This window comes from Paroedura picta, chromosome 2 (genome assembly GCF_049243985.1).
Source record: "Paroedura picta isolate Pp20150507F chromosome 2, Ppicta_v3.0, whole genome shotgun sequence".
NCBI classification, from domain to species: Eukaryota; Metazoa; Chordata; class Lepidosauria; order Squamata; family Gekkonidae; genus Paroedura; species Paroedura picta.
Window position 1 is genome coordinate 182,133,320 of NC_135370.1, and position 13,072 is coordinate 182,146,391.

Sequence of the window (13,072 nt, forward strand, 5' to 3'; positions counted from 1 at the left end):
GGCTGTCTACAGAAGGGCTCCAGAGAAGCTACAATTCCCAGCAAGGCCTAAACTTCCCAGACTGGGGAATGCCTACCGGATGCTCTTCAGAAGCGTCACTTCGGTGGTTACAGCAAAACGGTACAGAGAGCCATATACGAAGGCTGCCTCCATTAGCACTCTGTGCTCTGGGAAGAGAGAGACAGAGAGAAGCAGTCAGAAGGAGAGAAAACGACAGGTGGAGAAAGAAAGACAGAGAGAGAGAGAGAGAGAGAGAGAGAGAGAGAGAGAGTGATAGAGTCAGAAAGACAGACGGGGAAAGAGAGACCAATAGAAAGTGTGAGAGACAAAGACCGGGAGACAGAGAAAAAGAGACAGGGAGATACAGGAAGAGAAAAAAGACAGGCAGAGAGAGGGAGAAAGAGAAAGGGAGAAAAGACAGAGAGAGAGAGAAAAAGAGAGAAAGGGAGGGAGAGAGAGAGAGAGATGGAGAAAGAAAGACAGGGATATAGAGAAAGAGAAAAAGACAGAGGGGAGAGAGAGACAGAGTGAGAGACAGAGACAGAGGCAGAAAGAAAAAGACAGATTGAGAGACAGAGATGCAGAGAAAAAGAGCACAGAAACAGAGCGTGAGAAAGAAAGGAACAAGATAGAGAAAGGCAACATGAACAAGAGACAGAGAAAAACATAAAGACAGGCAGAGAGACAGAGCTGATTCTGAAAGCCTTGACTTCCACTTCTCTCAGCCCGGAACCCAACCCTTATCTAAAAAATCTGTTCAGGCAAAAACAAGAGCCTAGCTGGGCAGAAATGACTTAATATACCCTTATGTTACTTACGTCATCATTGAGAAAAATATTGTCGTTTTTCTGGAAGGAATGCCATTTTTTAGTTTTGCCCTTACAACTGCACCTCTTTATTCCCGAAATCCCGACTTCCACAATGAAGCAGCTTTGCCCCAAAATCCTTCCCCCCCGCCCCGATAAATCCCAAAGTGAAAAGCCGAGTCCTTCAAGTTCCACCTCGAGGACAGGTTGGGGAAAAGCTCCATGGAGAACACTGCAGGGACAAAAGACCGGCTGTACTCCCCTTCAGCTGCCTAGCACAGCAGCTGGACAGCTTTACCTGCAGTCCCAACAGCTTGGACATAAGCAAACACGAGGCCCGACTGGCCCCGAATGGCGTTTTCCAGATTCTGGAGGTCCTCCAGCGTGGCGATATATTTCACTTCGTTAAAGAGGAGGGCACTGAGGAGGAGACCGGGAGAGAAAGGTGGATCAGGTCCCCGCCAAAATGCAGTGGTGCCCCCTTAAGCAGGAGAAAGGCCTATTTGTGCTTCGAAGGGTGGGACGCACACCCACCCGCTCCATGCCCAGCTGGAAATGAGTCAAAGCAGAGCTGCCTCATCATGCCGGGCATGGAGAGACCTGTATTCAAATCCCTCCATAGCTCACTGCTCTTTGTCAGCCCAGCCTACCTCACAGGGCCGTCGTGAGAATGAAAGATATGTTCAAGTATCCGAAAAAGTGAGCTGAGATTCATGAAAGGTCCTCCCCTGCCACAAATTGTGCTAGTCTTTTAAGGTGCCACTGGACTCTTGGCTCTTTTGTGTTTTGGAAACCCAGTTCTGACCCTGAGTGCTATGAGGCCCACGAATCCTTAAACCACTCCAGGGGGTCATGGGGAAAGAGAGGGGGGTCCGGAGGCTGGGATCTAACCTCCAGAGGCAAACACTGTGCCTGTCAGAATGCCACCTGCGTGGGGCTCCCAGTGGGGACTACGGTGTCCTCGGTGTTATGCTTGTGGTTTCCTCAAAAGAATCTGTTTAGCCTACTGCACAGAACGGAAACTTGAACTGGATTGTTGCTGAAGTCATAGTTGGCCTTGGGCACCCAAAATCCTCGGGCCAGCCCAGGACGGGTCTCCATAACAAGTCAATTTGGACCTGCAGGCCACCGTATCTAGTGGTTCTAGAGCAGGCCAGGATGGCCGCCCTCTGCAACTGCGCGAACCAGGAGATGGCCAGGGACTCACAAGAGGACGTTGGCCACAATGGCGTCCACGCTGAACAAGGCGTCTGTCGGGAACTCTCGAATCAGCACGTGGCCCCTGGGGGAGCAGGAGACAAAGACAACGAGACAGCTTCAAAAAACTTGCCTAGGGAGGTCAGGAAATCTCCTGCACTTTTCCGGCTGTGCAGAATATTCGAAGAAGGCAATTATCCGAAGGAATTAGCACGGTCAACGGAACGTCTCATTTTGTTAAAGGGCAGGAGCACAGTCTGTTGCAGCCCTTACTCTACTGCGTTGCTTTCTGCTTTTCTCTCTCATGGAATGATGCACTTACTTGAACAGGTATGCTTTCCCCACGGAACGCTCCTCTCGACAGTATCCCAGCGTTCCTTCACGGTGGCAGCTCACCTGTGAAGAAGAAAAGATACACCAAGAACATGACGCAGGGGGTTGGACTAGATGCCCTGGAGGTTCCTTCCCACTCCACGATTCTAATAATTCTAAGTCGATGTACGCAAAATGCAATGGAAATGTTTCATCGTGTCATTGTCCTCTCAGTTAATAACCAACAGGATGGTGAGCTGCAGCTCAGTGGAAGAGCCTCTGCTTGGCATGCAGATGGTTGCAGGTTCAATCCCCGGCAGCATCTCCAGTTAAAAAGGACCAGGAAGTAGGTGATGGGAAAGACTGACCTGGATAGACCAATGATCTGACTTAGTAGAAGGTACTTCCTGTGTTCATATTTATTAGGGAGGGGCCATGGCTCAGTGGCAGAGCCTCTGCTTGGCATGTAGGTCTCCGGTTCAATCCCCGGCAGCATCTCCAGTTAAGAAGGACCAGGAAGTAGGTGATGGGAAAGACTGACCTTCATAGACAAATGATCTGACTTAGTAGAAGCAGCTTCCTGTGTTTATGTTTATTAAGGAGGGGCCATGGCTCAGTGGCAGAGCCTCTGCTTGGCATGCAGAAGGTCCCTGGTTCAATCCCCGGCATCTCCAGTTAAAAGGACCAGGCAGGAGGGGATGGGAAAGACTGACCTGGATAGACCAACGATCTGATTTAGTAGAAGCAGCTTCCTGTGTTCATATTGATTAGGGAGGGGCTGTGGCTCAGGGGAAGAGCATCTGTTTGGCAGGCAGCAGGTCCCAGGTTCAGCTCCCGGCATCTCCAGTTTATTTATTTATTTATTCATATTTATATACCGTCCTCCCCGAAGGCTCAGACCGCTTTTAAAAAGTTAAAAGGACCAGGCAGGAGGTGATAGGAAAGACCCATGCAGAAGGTCCCGGGTTCAATCCCCGGCATCTCCAGTTAACAAGGACCAGGCAATAGGGAAAGACACAGATCACCCCGCATTGTAGCAGCTTATTCAAGCCACATTATTTGGTCCTGGCAACTGAGGCTTTAGCTGCACCCAGGTTGGACTGGTGATGAAGGTTCAGCTTACCAGTTTCAAAAGGAAATCTTCCCTGGCAGCAGGCTCCCTTCCGGTACCATTCCAAGCGCTGCTTATTACCCAGACCTCTTCACAGTCCACCTTCAGCGTGCAGCTGTGTCCCCTGGCATCTGAAACCCTCATCTGAGCACCCGAACTGTGTGCCCCTTCTGGCAAAGGCGAGCACCAGAGATTGTGCCTTGGCCAGTAGTCCCCAGCAGGGTGACCAGGTTGCCCACCAGCACCTTTCCTGGTGTCCACTAAAGTGTTTACAGAAAGTGGGCATGACCAGCAAGGCTTCTGATTGGCCAGTGGAGATTTGATAGGCTGCAAAGTTTTTTTAAAAAGCTTCTTCAGCAGCAGTTCCCACCACACTGCAAGGATCTTCGCTGGGTAACTGAAAGTCAGCTGCTGCGGCCATTTGGCTGGCTGGCTCCGCCTCCTGTGGCGGCCATTTTGTGGCTGTGTCCAGCATATTTGTGCCCACAGGCTCAAAAAGATTGGAGACGTAATCTGTAGGACTCCCTAACCAGTGATGCTCACCGGTGCGGAATTACAACCTTTTATTTATTTTTATTTATAATTGAATATATAGCCTGTCACTCGACAAAAAATTAAAACAAAGATACGATTATAAATATTAAGGATGGCTCTATATTTCATAGAATATCTGTTATATTAGATATTGTGTTACAGCAAAAGTTTATATTCGGGGGAAAAGGTTAAGAATTTTTTCTATTTAAGTAGAGTTGGAAGTCATTTTTAAAATCACATGATACTTATTTTTCTTTTCTTTTTTCTTTTACTGTTTTTCTCTCTCATATGTATTTGTTGTTCTGTAATCTATATATAACTTTGTACTGTATTAATAAAATATTTTTAAAAATAAATCGGCTCACAGCGGGTCACACAAAAGAAAACCCGTACAATAAAACCCCAAAAAAGCCCCATTAAAACCCAATAACGACAATACACAAAACCTTGACAGATGGCAAACGAAAAACCCACATCTCTCCTTAAACAGGAAGGCCCTTGCGAGGGGGACCCATGCCACCTGCCAAGCAGACCCAGACTCAGAAATCCAGGGCTACGTGAAGCATATCACCTCTTGCGATTTTATCACCGCTTTATGGTACACATTTATTTGATTTTCGCAGCTAACAAAGAAAGCCAATTAGTCCGGGAGAGAAATTCTGCAGAGGAATTCAAAAAAGAGCCTAGCGGGGCTTTTTGCAACGTGACGCCCAGGGGGCTTCCCAAAAAAACCGAGGAGAACAGCAACATCTCACTAAAGCAATTAAAGCGAATGCTAGAAAAGAAATCCAAAGACATACAAAAAGCAATCGGTCCCTTTACGCTCTTTTAGAAGACGCTGGGTCTTGACGCTATATGCTGTTTCAGGGGTAGTCAACCTGTGGTCCTCCAGATGTCCATGGACTACAATTCCCATGAGCCCCTGCCAGCAAATGCTGACAGGGGCTCATGGGAATTGTAGTCCATGGACATCTGGAGGACCACAGGTTGACTACCCCTGTGCTATTTGACTAACTTGAATCGGATGCTGACAGAATGGTTTTGGCCCACGTGGTTTTATCCTGTTTTGCCCAGCGCTCAAAGTTGTGTGTGATATTGTATGGCCTTGGGGAGAGGGAGAGGTGGGAAATAAATCCCTTGAAAGGACCCTGACGTTAAATATCCCCATCCGGGCAACGCTATCTTATCACCGCAGGACAAAGTTTGGTCTGGCCTGCTCCGTGTGACTGACGGGGACCCGCATCTGGCTCTCGTTCCTCCCACTACAAACTCCCCCCTGACCTTCCACCGAAGCAAATATTGCAACTTGAGATGACAGAGAAACCTTCCATCCTGCTTGCAGAAGCCTGCGGTAAACATCTGGCTAAAACTGCCTTTCTCAACTTTTTTCTACTTTTGAGAAAGCCATGAAACGTCCTTCAGGCTTCAAGATGGTTGGGAAGCAGAGCTGTGGAAATGCCCACCTAGGACTCCTCCCCTTCCCACCCCCTCCAGGCCCATCACTGGACATTTTGGTGGGTGGGTGGACAGGACCGTATGTGGACATATCACCCAATAAAGGTTTAACAAATTGAAGAAATGAACTAAAAGTTAATTAACTCCCACCCACGCAGGAAACCCATCTAGGGATGTCAAGAAACTTTGGTTGAGAAAGCCTGGGCTAAACTGAAGCTTATTAGGGGAGACAGATGAGATTTGGAGCTGGGAAAAAATATTTTTCCATTTATGTTCTAGACCAGGGGTAGTCAAACTGCGGCCCTCCAGATGTCCATGGACTACCATTCCCAGGAGCCCCCTGCCAGCAAATGCTGGCAGGGGCTTCTGGGAATGGTAGTCCATGGACATCTGGAGGGCCGCAGGTTGACTACCCCTGGTCTAGACTCTTAGAATCACAGTGTGGGAAGGGGCCATTCAGGCCATCTAGTTCAGCCTCCTGTTCAATGCAGGATCAGACTAATAGCCTGTCTTTCTCCGCAATGGGGGACTCAAAGACGCTTACATTAGGCTCCTCTCATCCATTTTATCCTCACAACAACCCTGTGAGGTAGGTTAGGCCAAGAGGGTGTAAGAGGCCAAGAGAGCCAGCTTAGTGTCGTGGTTAGGGGTCAGGGGTGGGAGTGAGGTGGGCTATTCCGCTGATTGAGATTTTGACACCATCTTGGGTGGTGTGGGGCTACATTGTTTTATGTGGGGCTTTTAGATTTTTATGTAAACCGCCACAAGCCGGCTGGGTCTGCAAGTGGCAGTGAATAAATACAAATATATGAATCAAATAAAAAATAAGAAAATATCCCTTTGAATTACCTTCAAGACTGAAATTCCATACTCTCGAAGAGCTGCTATGGATTTCTCCAGTTGCTCCAGGAAGACATCCGCAGACAGAGAAGCTAGAACACAAGCAAGAGTTAAGTTCTGATTTATGGTCACAGTTTACAGAATCACAGAATCATAGAGTTGGAAGGGACCTCCTGGGTCATCTAGTCCAACCCCCTGCACTATGCAGGACACTCAAAACCCTCTCGCTCCTCCACTGTCACCTGCCACCCCCTTGAACGTTCACAGAATCAGCCTCTCCGTCAGAGGGCTCTCCAGCCTCTGCTTAAAAATTCCCAAAGATGGAGAACCCTCCACCTCCCGAGGAAGCCTGTTCCACTGAGAAACCGCTCTGACTGTCAGGAACTTCTTCCGGAGGTTGAGACGGAATTTAGAATCCTAAAATGATAGAGTTGGAAGGGACCTCCTGGGTCATCTAGTCCAGGGGTAGTCAACCTGAGGTCCTCCAGATGTTCATGGACTACAATTCCCATGAGCCCCTGCCAGCATATAAGAACCAACTCTTGTTCTTCATTGTTATTATATTATCATTATTATGAACCAAAGGTAATAAATCTGCACGAGGCGACAATACTCACCTTCCCTCCTGAAATGAACCAGGGATGCTTTGGATGCTGGTGAGCTGCTGAGATACTCCTGGAGTTCCTGCTCCGAAAAGACCTCTTCTGTGCTGCTTGCCGGCCATGCGCCCAGGAGCAGGAGAGAGCAGAGGAGGGCCCGTCCTTTCAACACTAGGCACAGCATGACTTCAGCCAGTCAGCGGGAGTCAGATTGCTTTTAAAAGTTCGGAAATCATCTGAAAAGTAATGGAGATGTTGCAATCTAATGCTGGAACGTGAACCACGCTGCCTGCAGCTGTCCCGTGCAGAGTACGGCTCACATATTAAGTGAGCCACCCCCCACGCACAGCCTCTGGGCTGTTTACTGCTTGCATCTCTGCGTCCATTAAATTTTGTGGGTCAATGATTATTTCGGTATAGATTTCTGTTGCTTTTTCTGCTGCATATTTGAAAGATGTCTTCACATCAATAACACTATTGGGATGAAATTAATTCAAAAGAAATTCCATCTAAACCTCCGGAAGAAGTTCCTGACAGTTACAGCGGTTCCTCAGTGGAACAGGCTTCCTCGGGAGGTGGTGGGTTCTCCATCTCTGGAGATTTTTAAGCAGAGGCTGGAGGAGAGGCTGATTCTGTGAAGGTTCAAGGGGGTGGCAGGTGACAGTGGAGGAGAGAGAGGGTGGTGAGTGTCCTGCACAGTGCAGCGGGTTGGACTAGATGACCCAGGAGGTCCCTTCCAACTCTAGGATTTTATGATTAAGAATGCTATGAAGTACAGCTGCTTTTATCAAAGCAAAAGATTTCTATAAATACGAAGAATACAGCATGGCTTGGTCACCAGTTTTTAAATACAGCAGGCAAACGTCAATAAAACCGAAGCGGGAAAGGACCCATGAAAAAAACAGAATCCGTTGGGGGGCTTTTCGCTATGCAACAAGGACCGTCATGGGGCACTGCTGACGGGACACAAGGACATTCCCCCCTCCCCCGGCGAATACAATGGCACCATCGTCAAAAAACACACCATTGTAAAAATGCAAAAGAAAAGCTGCCAGCTACGTCACACTATCAGCTTCCTGGGATATTTGGCAACGTTTGAGCGTGGTCAAATGACAGCCGGTCAATATTTGACCAGCTGCTCAGAGCTGTAACTGAAAATTTAGAAAAAAAGGAACATCAACCAAGATAAAAAACTTGCAATTATTAACATCGTCGCCTATCCCCCGCTTAGCCTGAGCTCTGCTTACTTTAGGAGCCTGAAGTTGGTTCTTGGTTTTTCGCGCACAGTTCCTAGTTTCTTATTTGTGCAGATCAGGGGTAGTCAAACTGCAGCCCTCCAGAGGTCCATGGACTACAATTCCCAGGAGCCCCTGCCAGCGTTCGCTGGCAGGGGCTCCTGGGAATTGTAGTCCATGGACCTCTGGAGGGCCGCAGTTTGACTACCCCTGGTGCAAATAATCAGTACTAAAGATGCATAAAATAACCTTTGGAACTATCCGAATCATAGAATCACCAGACTACCCCTGGTGCAAATAATCAGTACTAAAGATGCATAAAATAACCTTTGGAACTATCCGAATCATAGATCCTCAGGCACAGGTCGGGTTTGCAAAGAAGGAACCAGGAATAAGGAACTGAGAATCAAGGGCCCCCTAGTAGAGTGTAGGGCAGGGGTCCCCAACGGGGTGCTCGTGGGAGCCATTGCACCAGTTGATACTGTTTTCTGGTGCCCACCAAGAGCTTGTTTAAAGGTAGGGCCCAGGTCGGGCTTTTTGCCCAGAAAGGCCTTTGAAGTATTCATTGGTTGTGCAATTATTTTTTTAAATGTTGTTTTGACTTTAACCACCACCACAGCACGATCTTAGAATCACAGAGTTGGAAGGGACCTCCAGGGTCATCTAGTCCAACCCCCTGCACTATGCAAGACACCCACAACCCTCTCGCTCACCCACTGTCACCTGCCACCCCCTTGAACCTTCACAGAACCAGCCTCTCCGTCAGATGGCTCTCCAGCCTCTGTTTAAACATCTCCAAAGATGGAGAACCCACCACCTCCCGAGAAAGCCTGTTCTACTGACAAACCGCTTTGTCAGGAACTTCTTCTGGATGTTTAGATGGAATTTAGAATCATAGAATCATAGATGGAAGGGACCTCCTGGGTCATCTAGTCTAACCCCCTGCTCTATGAAGGACGCTCCCAACCCTCTTGCTCATCCTGTGTCACCTGCCACCCCCTTGAGCCTTCACAGAATCAGCCTCTCCGTCAGATGGCTCTCCAGCCTCCGTTTAAAAATTTCCAAAGATGGAGAATCCACCACCTCCCAAGGAATAAATGGCTTCAAAAGAAGATCAGAGTTTCCTGGAGAGGTCTATCAATGGCTACTAGCTCTGAAGACTGAGGGGAACCTCCTGTTCCACTGAGGAACCACTCTGACTGTCAGGGACTTCTTCCGGATGTTTAGATGGAATTTCTTTTGAATTAATTTCATCCCATTCATTCTGGTCTGTCCCTTTGAGAACAACTCTGCTCCATCCTCTACATGGCAGCCTTTGAAATACTTGAAGATCCCCTCTCAGTCGTCTCCTCTCCTGGCCAAACAGACCACGCTCCCCCAACCTTTCCTCCTACGTCTTGGTCTCCAAACCCCTCACCATCTTTGTTGCCTTCCTCTGGACACGCTCCAGTTTGTCTACATCCCTCTTCAACTGGGGTGGCCAAAACTGAACACAGGACTCCAAGTGAGGCCGAACAAGAGCAGAGTAAAGCGGTACCATCACCTCCCGTGATCTGGACACGATACTCTGATACAGCCCAAACGTGATCTTCTGAATGATCTTCACCGTCTGAGTGAAGATCTGAGTGACCTTCACAGTAGTATTGAAGGTCTGTGGTGGCGGCCATTTTGGTGCTGGCTTCACCCCGTGGGAGCCATTTTGTGGCCTTGCTCACCGAGCTTCATCCCAAAAGTATTTAGAGGTGCAAATCGCTTGGAATGGGTTTTAGCCCATCCTGCTCCAACCAGACAGACCAAAGGAGTGTGGAGGGAAGGGAGAAAGGAGGAAAAGAGAACTGTCTCCTGATCCAGCGAGTAAACCAGTGATGTTTCACAGAAAATACAGTCATTATTTTTTTAATTGAGCAGAAATGCTTCCGTTTCCCATCAGGGGATTCCGGGGCATTCTACCCCACCTGCAGATGTCTTGCCAGAAGAAAACAGAACCAGCTATAAATGCTTATCTGTAAGACTGCTGGCTCCTTAGCAAACAAGTCACTCGATTCATCGTTATGGCCCTGCCAGGATGGTGCTTCCCCCACCTCCTTCCCTTCCCTTCCCTTCCCTTCCCTTCCCTTCCCTTCCCTTCCCTTCCCTTCCCTTCCCTTCCCTTCCCTTCCCTTCCCTTCCCTTCCCTTCCCTCCCCTCCCCTCCCCTCCCCTCCCCTCCCCTCCCCTTCCCTTCCCTTCCCTTCCCCAATGATTTCCAATAGATCAAAAGTACCTAAAACTTTGATAGCATGAGCAAAAGTAAAATAATTAACAAACTGAACTTGCGGTTTGCTGCATGGAGACCGAAATCACAGCAAGACCCAGAAAGCACCAAGATTCTAGTCCTTATGGTTCAACTAACAGGCTTTCTGCTGTGTGGGCACCTTGGGACAAGGTGGCAGGTGCAAGCTCAAAGTGACAGCTGTGGGAGGCCGAGTCAACCACAGATGAAGCCCAAGTGCAGGGGGCGAGGGGAGTGTGGCAGTGAGGAGATCCAGGGTCCTCTCTGGGACATTATCAACTTGTCCCTGACTTCAGGGTCATTCCCGGAGAGGCTGGAAGAGGCAGTGATTCGGCCTTTATCGAATTCCTGGGTAACAGGCGATGGCAGGACAATACCAAGGATTCTTGAAAGAAACTCCAGCACTTGACCCGTTCCAGTCAGGCTTCCGGCCTGGTCATGGGGTGGATACGACTCAGATCACCCTAACAGAACAATGGAATCCCCAGGACTCAACAGCGATATTGGTTTTTTATCCCACTACGTATGCATTCTTCACAATTCCTCAAAAAGGCCAGATGTGCTCTGTGTTTTAATTTATCTCTCATAGAATCACAGAATCCTAGAGTGGGGAAGGGGCCATACAGGCCATCTAGTCCAACCACCTGCTCAATGCAGGATCAGCCCTAAGCATCCTAAAGCATCCAAGAAAAGTGTGTATCCAACCTTTGCTTGAAGACTGCCAGTGAGGGGGAGTTCACCACCGCATCTGGAATGATTGCTTTGACCAAAGAGGTGGTAATGTAATTATGATTAGTATATAATGCGATGGATTTTGGACAGGGAGATTGATATGTTTTTTTCTGGTTTGTGGACAGAGGAGATAGGCAAATGCTGCTCTAAGATGCTTCCACGCTTGAGAGGAGAGAAGGGGGGCTTAAGGGCAAGGTCTCATATAACTGCTTTCAGCCACTGATTATAAAATCCAATAAAAATCCGATGCTCTAAAGTAGCATAATTTTAAGTTCTGTTTTAAATTGTGTTATATTAAATGACCACATTCTTTTGGTCTCTTATGTATTAACTTCGTACAACTTGGTCTGAACGACTGTAATAAAGTTTGAACTGAGCTGAACACTGATTATAGATTTGCTCATTGTTCTTTTAATGAATCCAAAATGTTTCCCCTGCAATTCACTCTCAAGTGAATACAAACCCAACTTGCTGGTTCTTCCTATTTATCTCTGGGATCTGTCACCCATTTTCTATATGCTGTATGTAAATTTATGTTGTTGTTGTTGTTATGTGCGAAGTCGTGTCCGACCCATCGCGACCCCCTGGACAATGATCCTCCAGGCCTTCCTGTACTCTACCATTCCCCGGAGTCCATTTAAGTTTGCACCGACTGCTTCAGTGACTCCATCCAGCCACCTCATTCTCTGTCGTCCCCTTCTTCTTTTGCCCTCGATCACTCCCAGCATTAGGCTCTTCTCCAGGGAGTCCTTCCTTCTCACGAGGTGGCCAAAGTATTTGAGTTTCATCTTCAGGATCTGGCCTTCTAAAGAGCAGTCAGGGCTGATCTCCTCTAGGACTGACCGGTTTGTTCACCTTGCAGTCCAAGGGACTCACAAGAGTCTTCTCCAGTACTTTGCCTATAAGTATGAACGGATCACTTCCATTCCCTGACATTTTGCCCCTGAGGAAGCATGCATGCACATGAGAACTCATTCCTTGAATAAAATTTCATCAGCCCTGGGGATACCCCCGGACTCCAAACTCATTATTTTGATACGAGCTTGTTTAAAACCGTTAAGAGTTCCAGTCGCACCTCAGAGACGGACAAGGTTTTTGGGGGCTTCCAAGAATTAAAACCCCCTTCATCAGATGAAGCGTTTTCAACTGTCCTCTCTTTGTAATATCCCCCCAGCAGAACGGTTGTCCCCTCCACGCATCTCATGAACTCAGCTCTGATTCACAAAAGCTTAAGTGGGAACGAATCCTGCTTGCCTCTAAGACAGGGGTCGTCAACTTGTGGTCCTCCAGATGTCCGTGGACTACAATTCCCATGAGCCCCTGCCAGCAAACGCCTCCAAACGCTGGCAGGGGCTCATGGGAATTGCAGTCCATGGACATCTGGAGGACCACAAGTTGACGACCCCTGCTCTAAGATACTCCAGGGCTCTGGTTTTATTTAACTGGCGCAAGGTTAACCAGCGAACTCCGTGACTTCAGAGATGAGGTGGGCAGTCTTCTGGGAGACTAAACTGAGGCCCCCATGCTTTGGTGATGTGGAGGACGACAGGACGAGACAAGGCCACCTGGAAAAGACAATCGTGGGAGGAAAAGCGGAAGGAAAGAGGAAGGCCCAACAAAACTCGAAAAAAGAAGCCACGGTCCAGTTTGCAAAGCCTGTTAAGGGTAGGATGTTTTCGGGGTCAGACATTCATAAGGGCCCCATAAGTCAGGAGCAGCTTGACGGCACTTCAGACACACACACACACACACACACACACACACACACACACACACAACCTAAGAGACGGACTTCTTTGTGGTGGCACTGAAGCTCTGTAACTCTCTCCCCACGGACGCTTGTCTGTCCCCTTCTGCTGCGGTGTGGTGTCAGCAGGTGAAGTTTCACGTTTCATTTAGCATACTAGAGTTCTCGGGTTCTGCAGTGCTGAAGAGGATCACTGAATCGTGGAACCATAGAGATGGAAAGCGCCATGGAGG

The 13,072-nt window shown here is 48.3% G+C and overlaps 1 protein-coding gene across 1 annotated transcript in view; it reads right to left on the reverse strand.

Annotated features, from left to right (window-relative positions):
- TXNDC16 (thioredoxin domain containing 16) overlaps positions 1–13,072 on the reverse strand; it is a 46,001-nt gene that overhangs the window by 28,024 nt on the left and 4,905 nt on the right. Inside the window, exons 2-7 of the mRNA XM_077324058.1 lie at positions 6,873–7,090; positions 6,265–6,347; positions 2,326–2,399; positions 2,014–2,088; positions 1,105–1,226; positions 77–167 (exon numbers count right to left, since the gene is read on the reverse strand). Coding sequence (XP_077180173.1) covers positions 77–167; positions 1,105–1,226; positions 2,014–2,088; positions 2,326–2,399; positions 6,265–6,347; positions 6,873–7,038 — 611 coding nt within the window. The 5' untranslated portion in view covers positions 7,039–7,090. The remainder of the gene's footprint in view (positions 1–76; positions 168–1,104; positions 1,227–2,013; positions 2,089–2,325; positions 2,400–6,264; positions 6,348–6,872; positions 7,091–13,072) is intronic.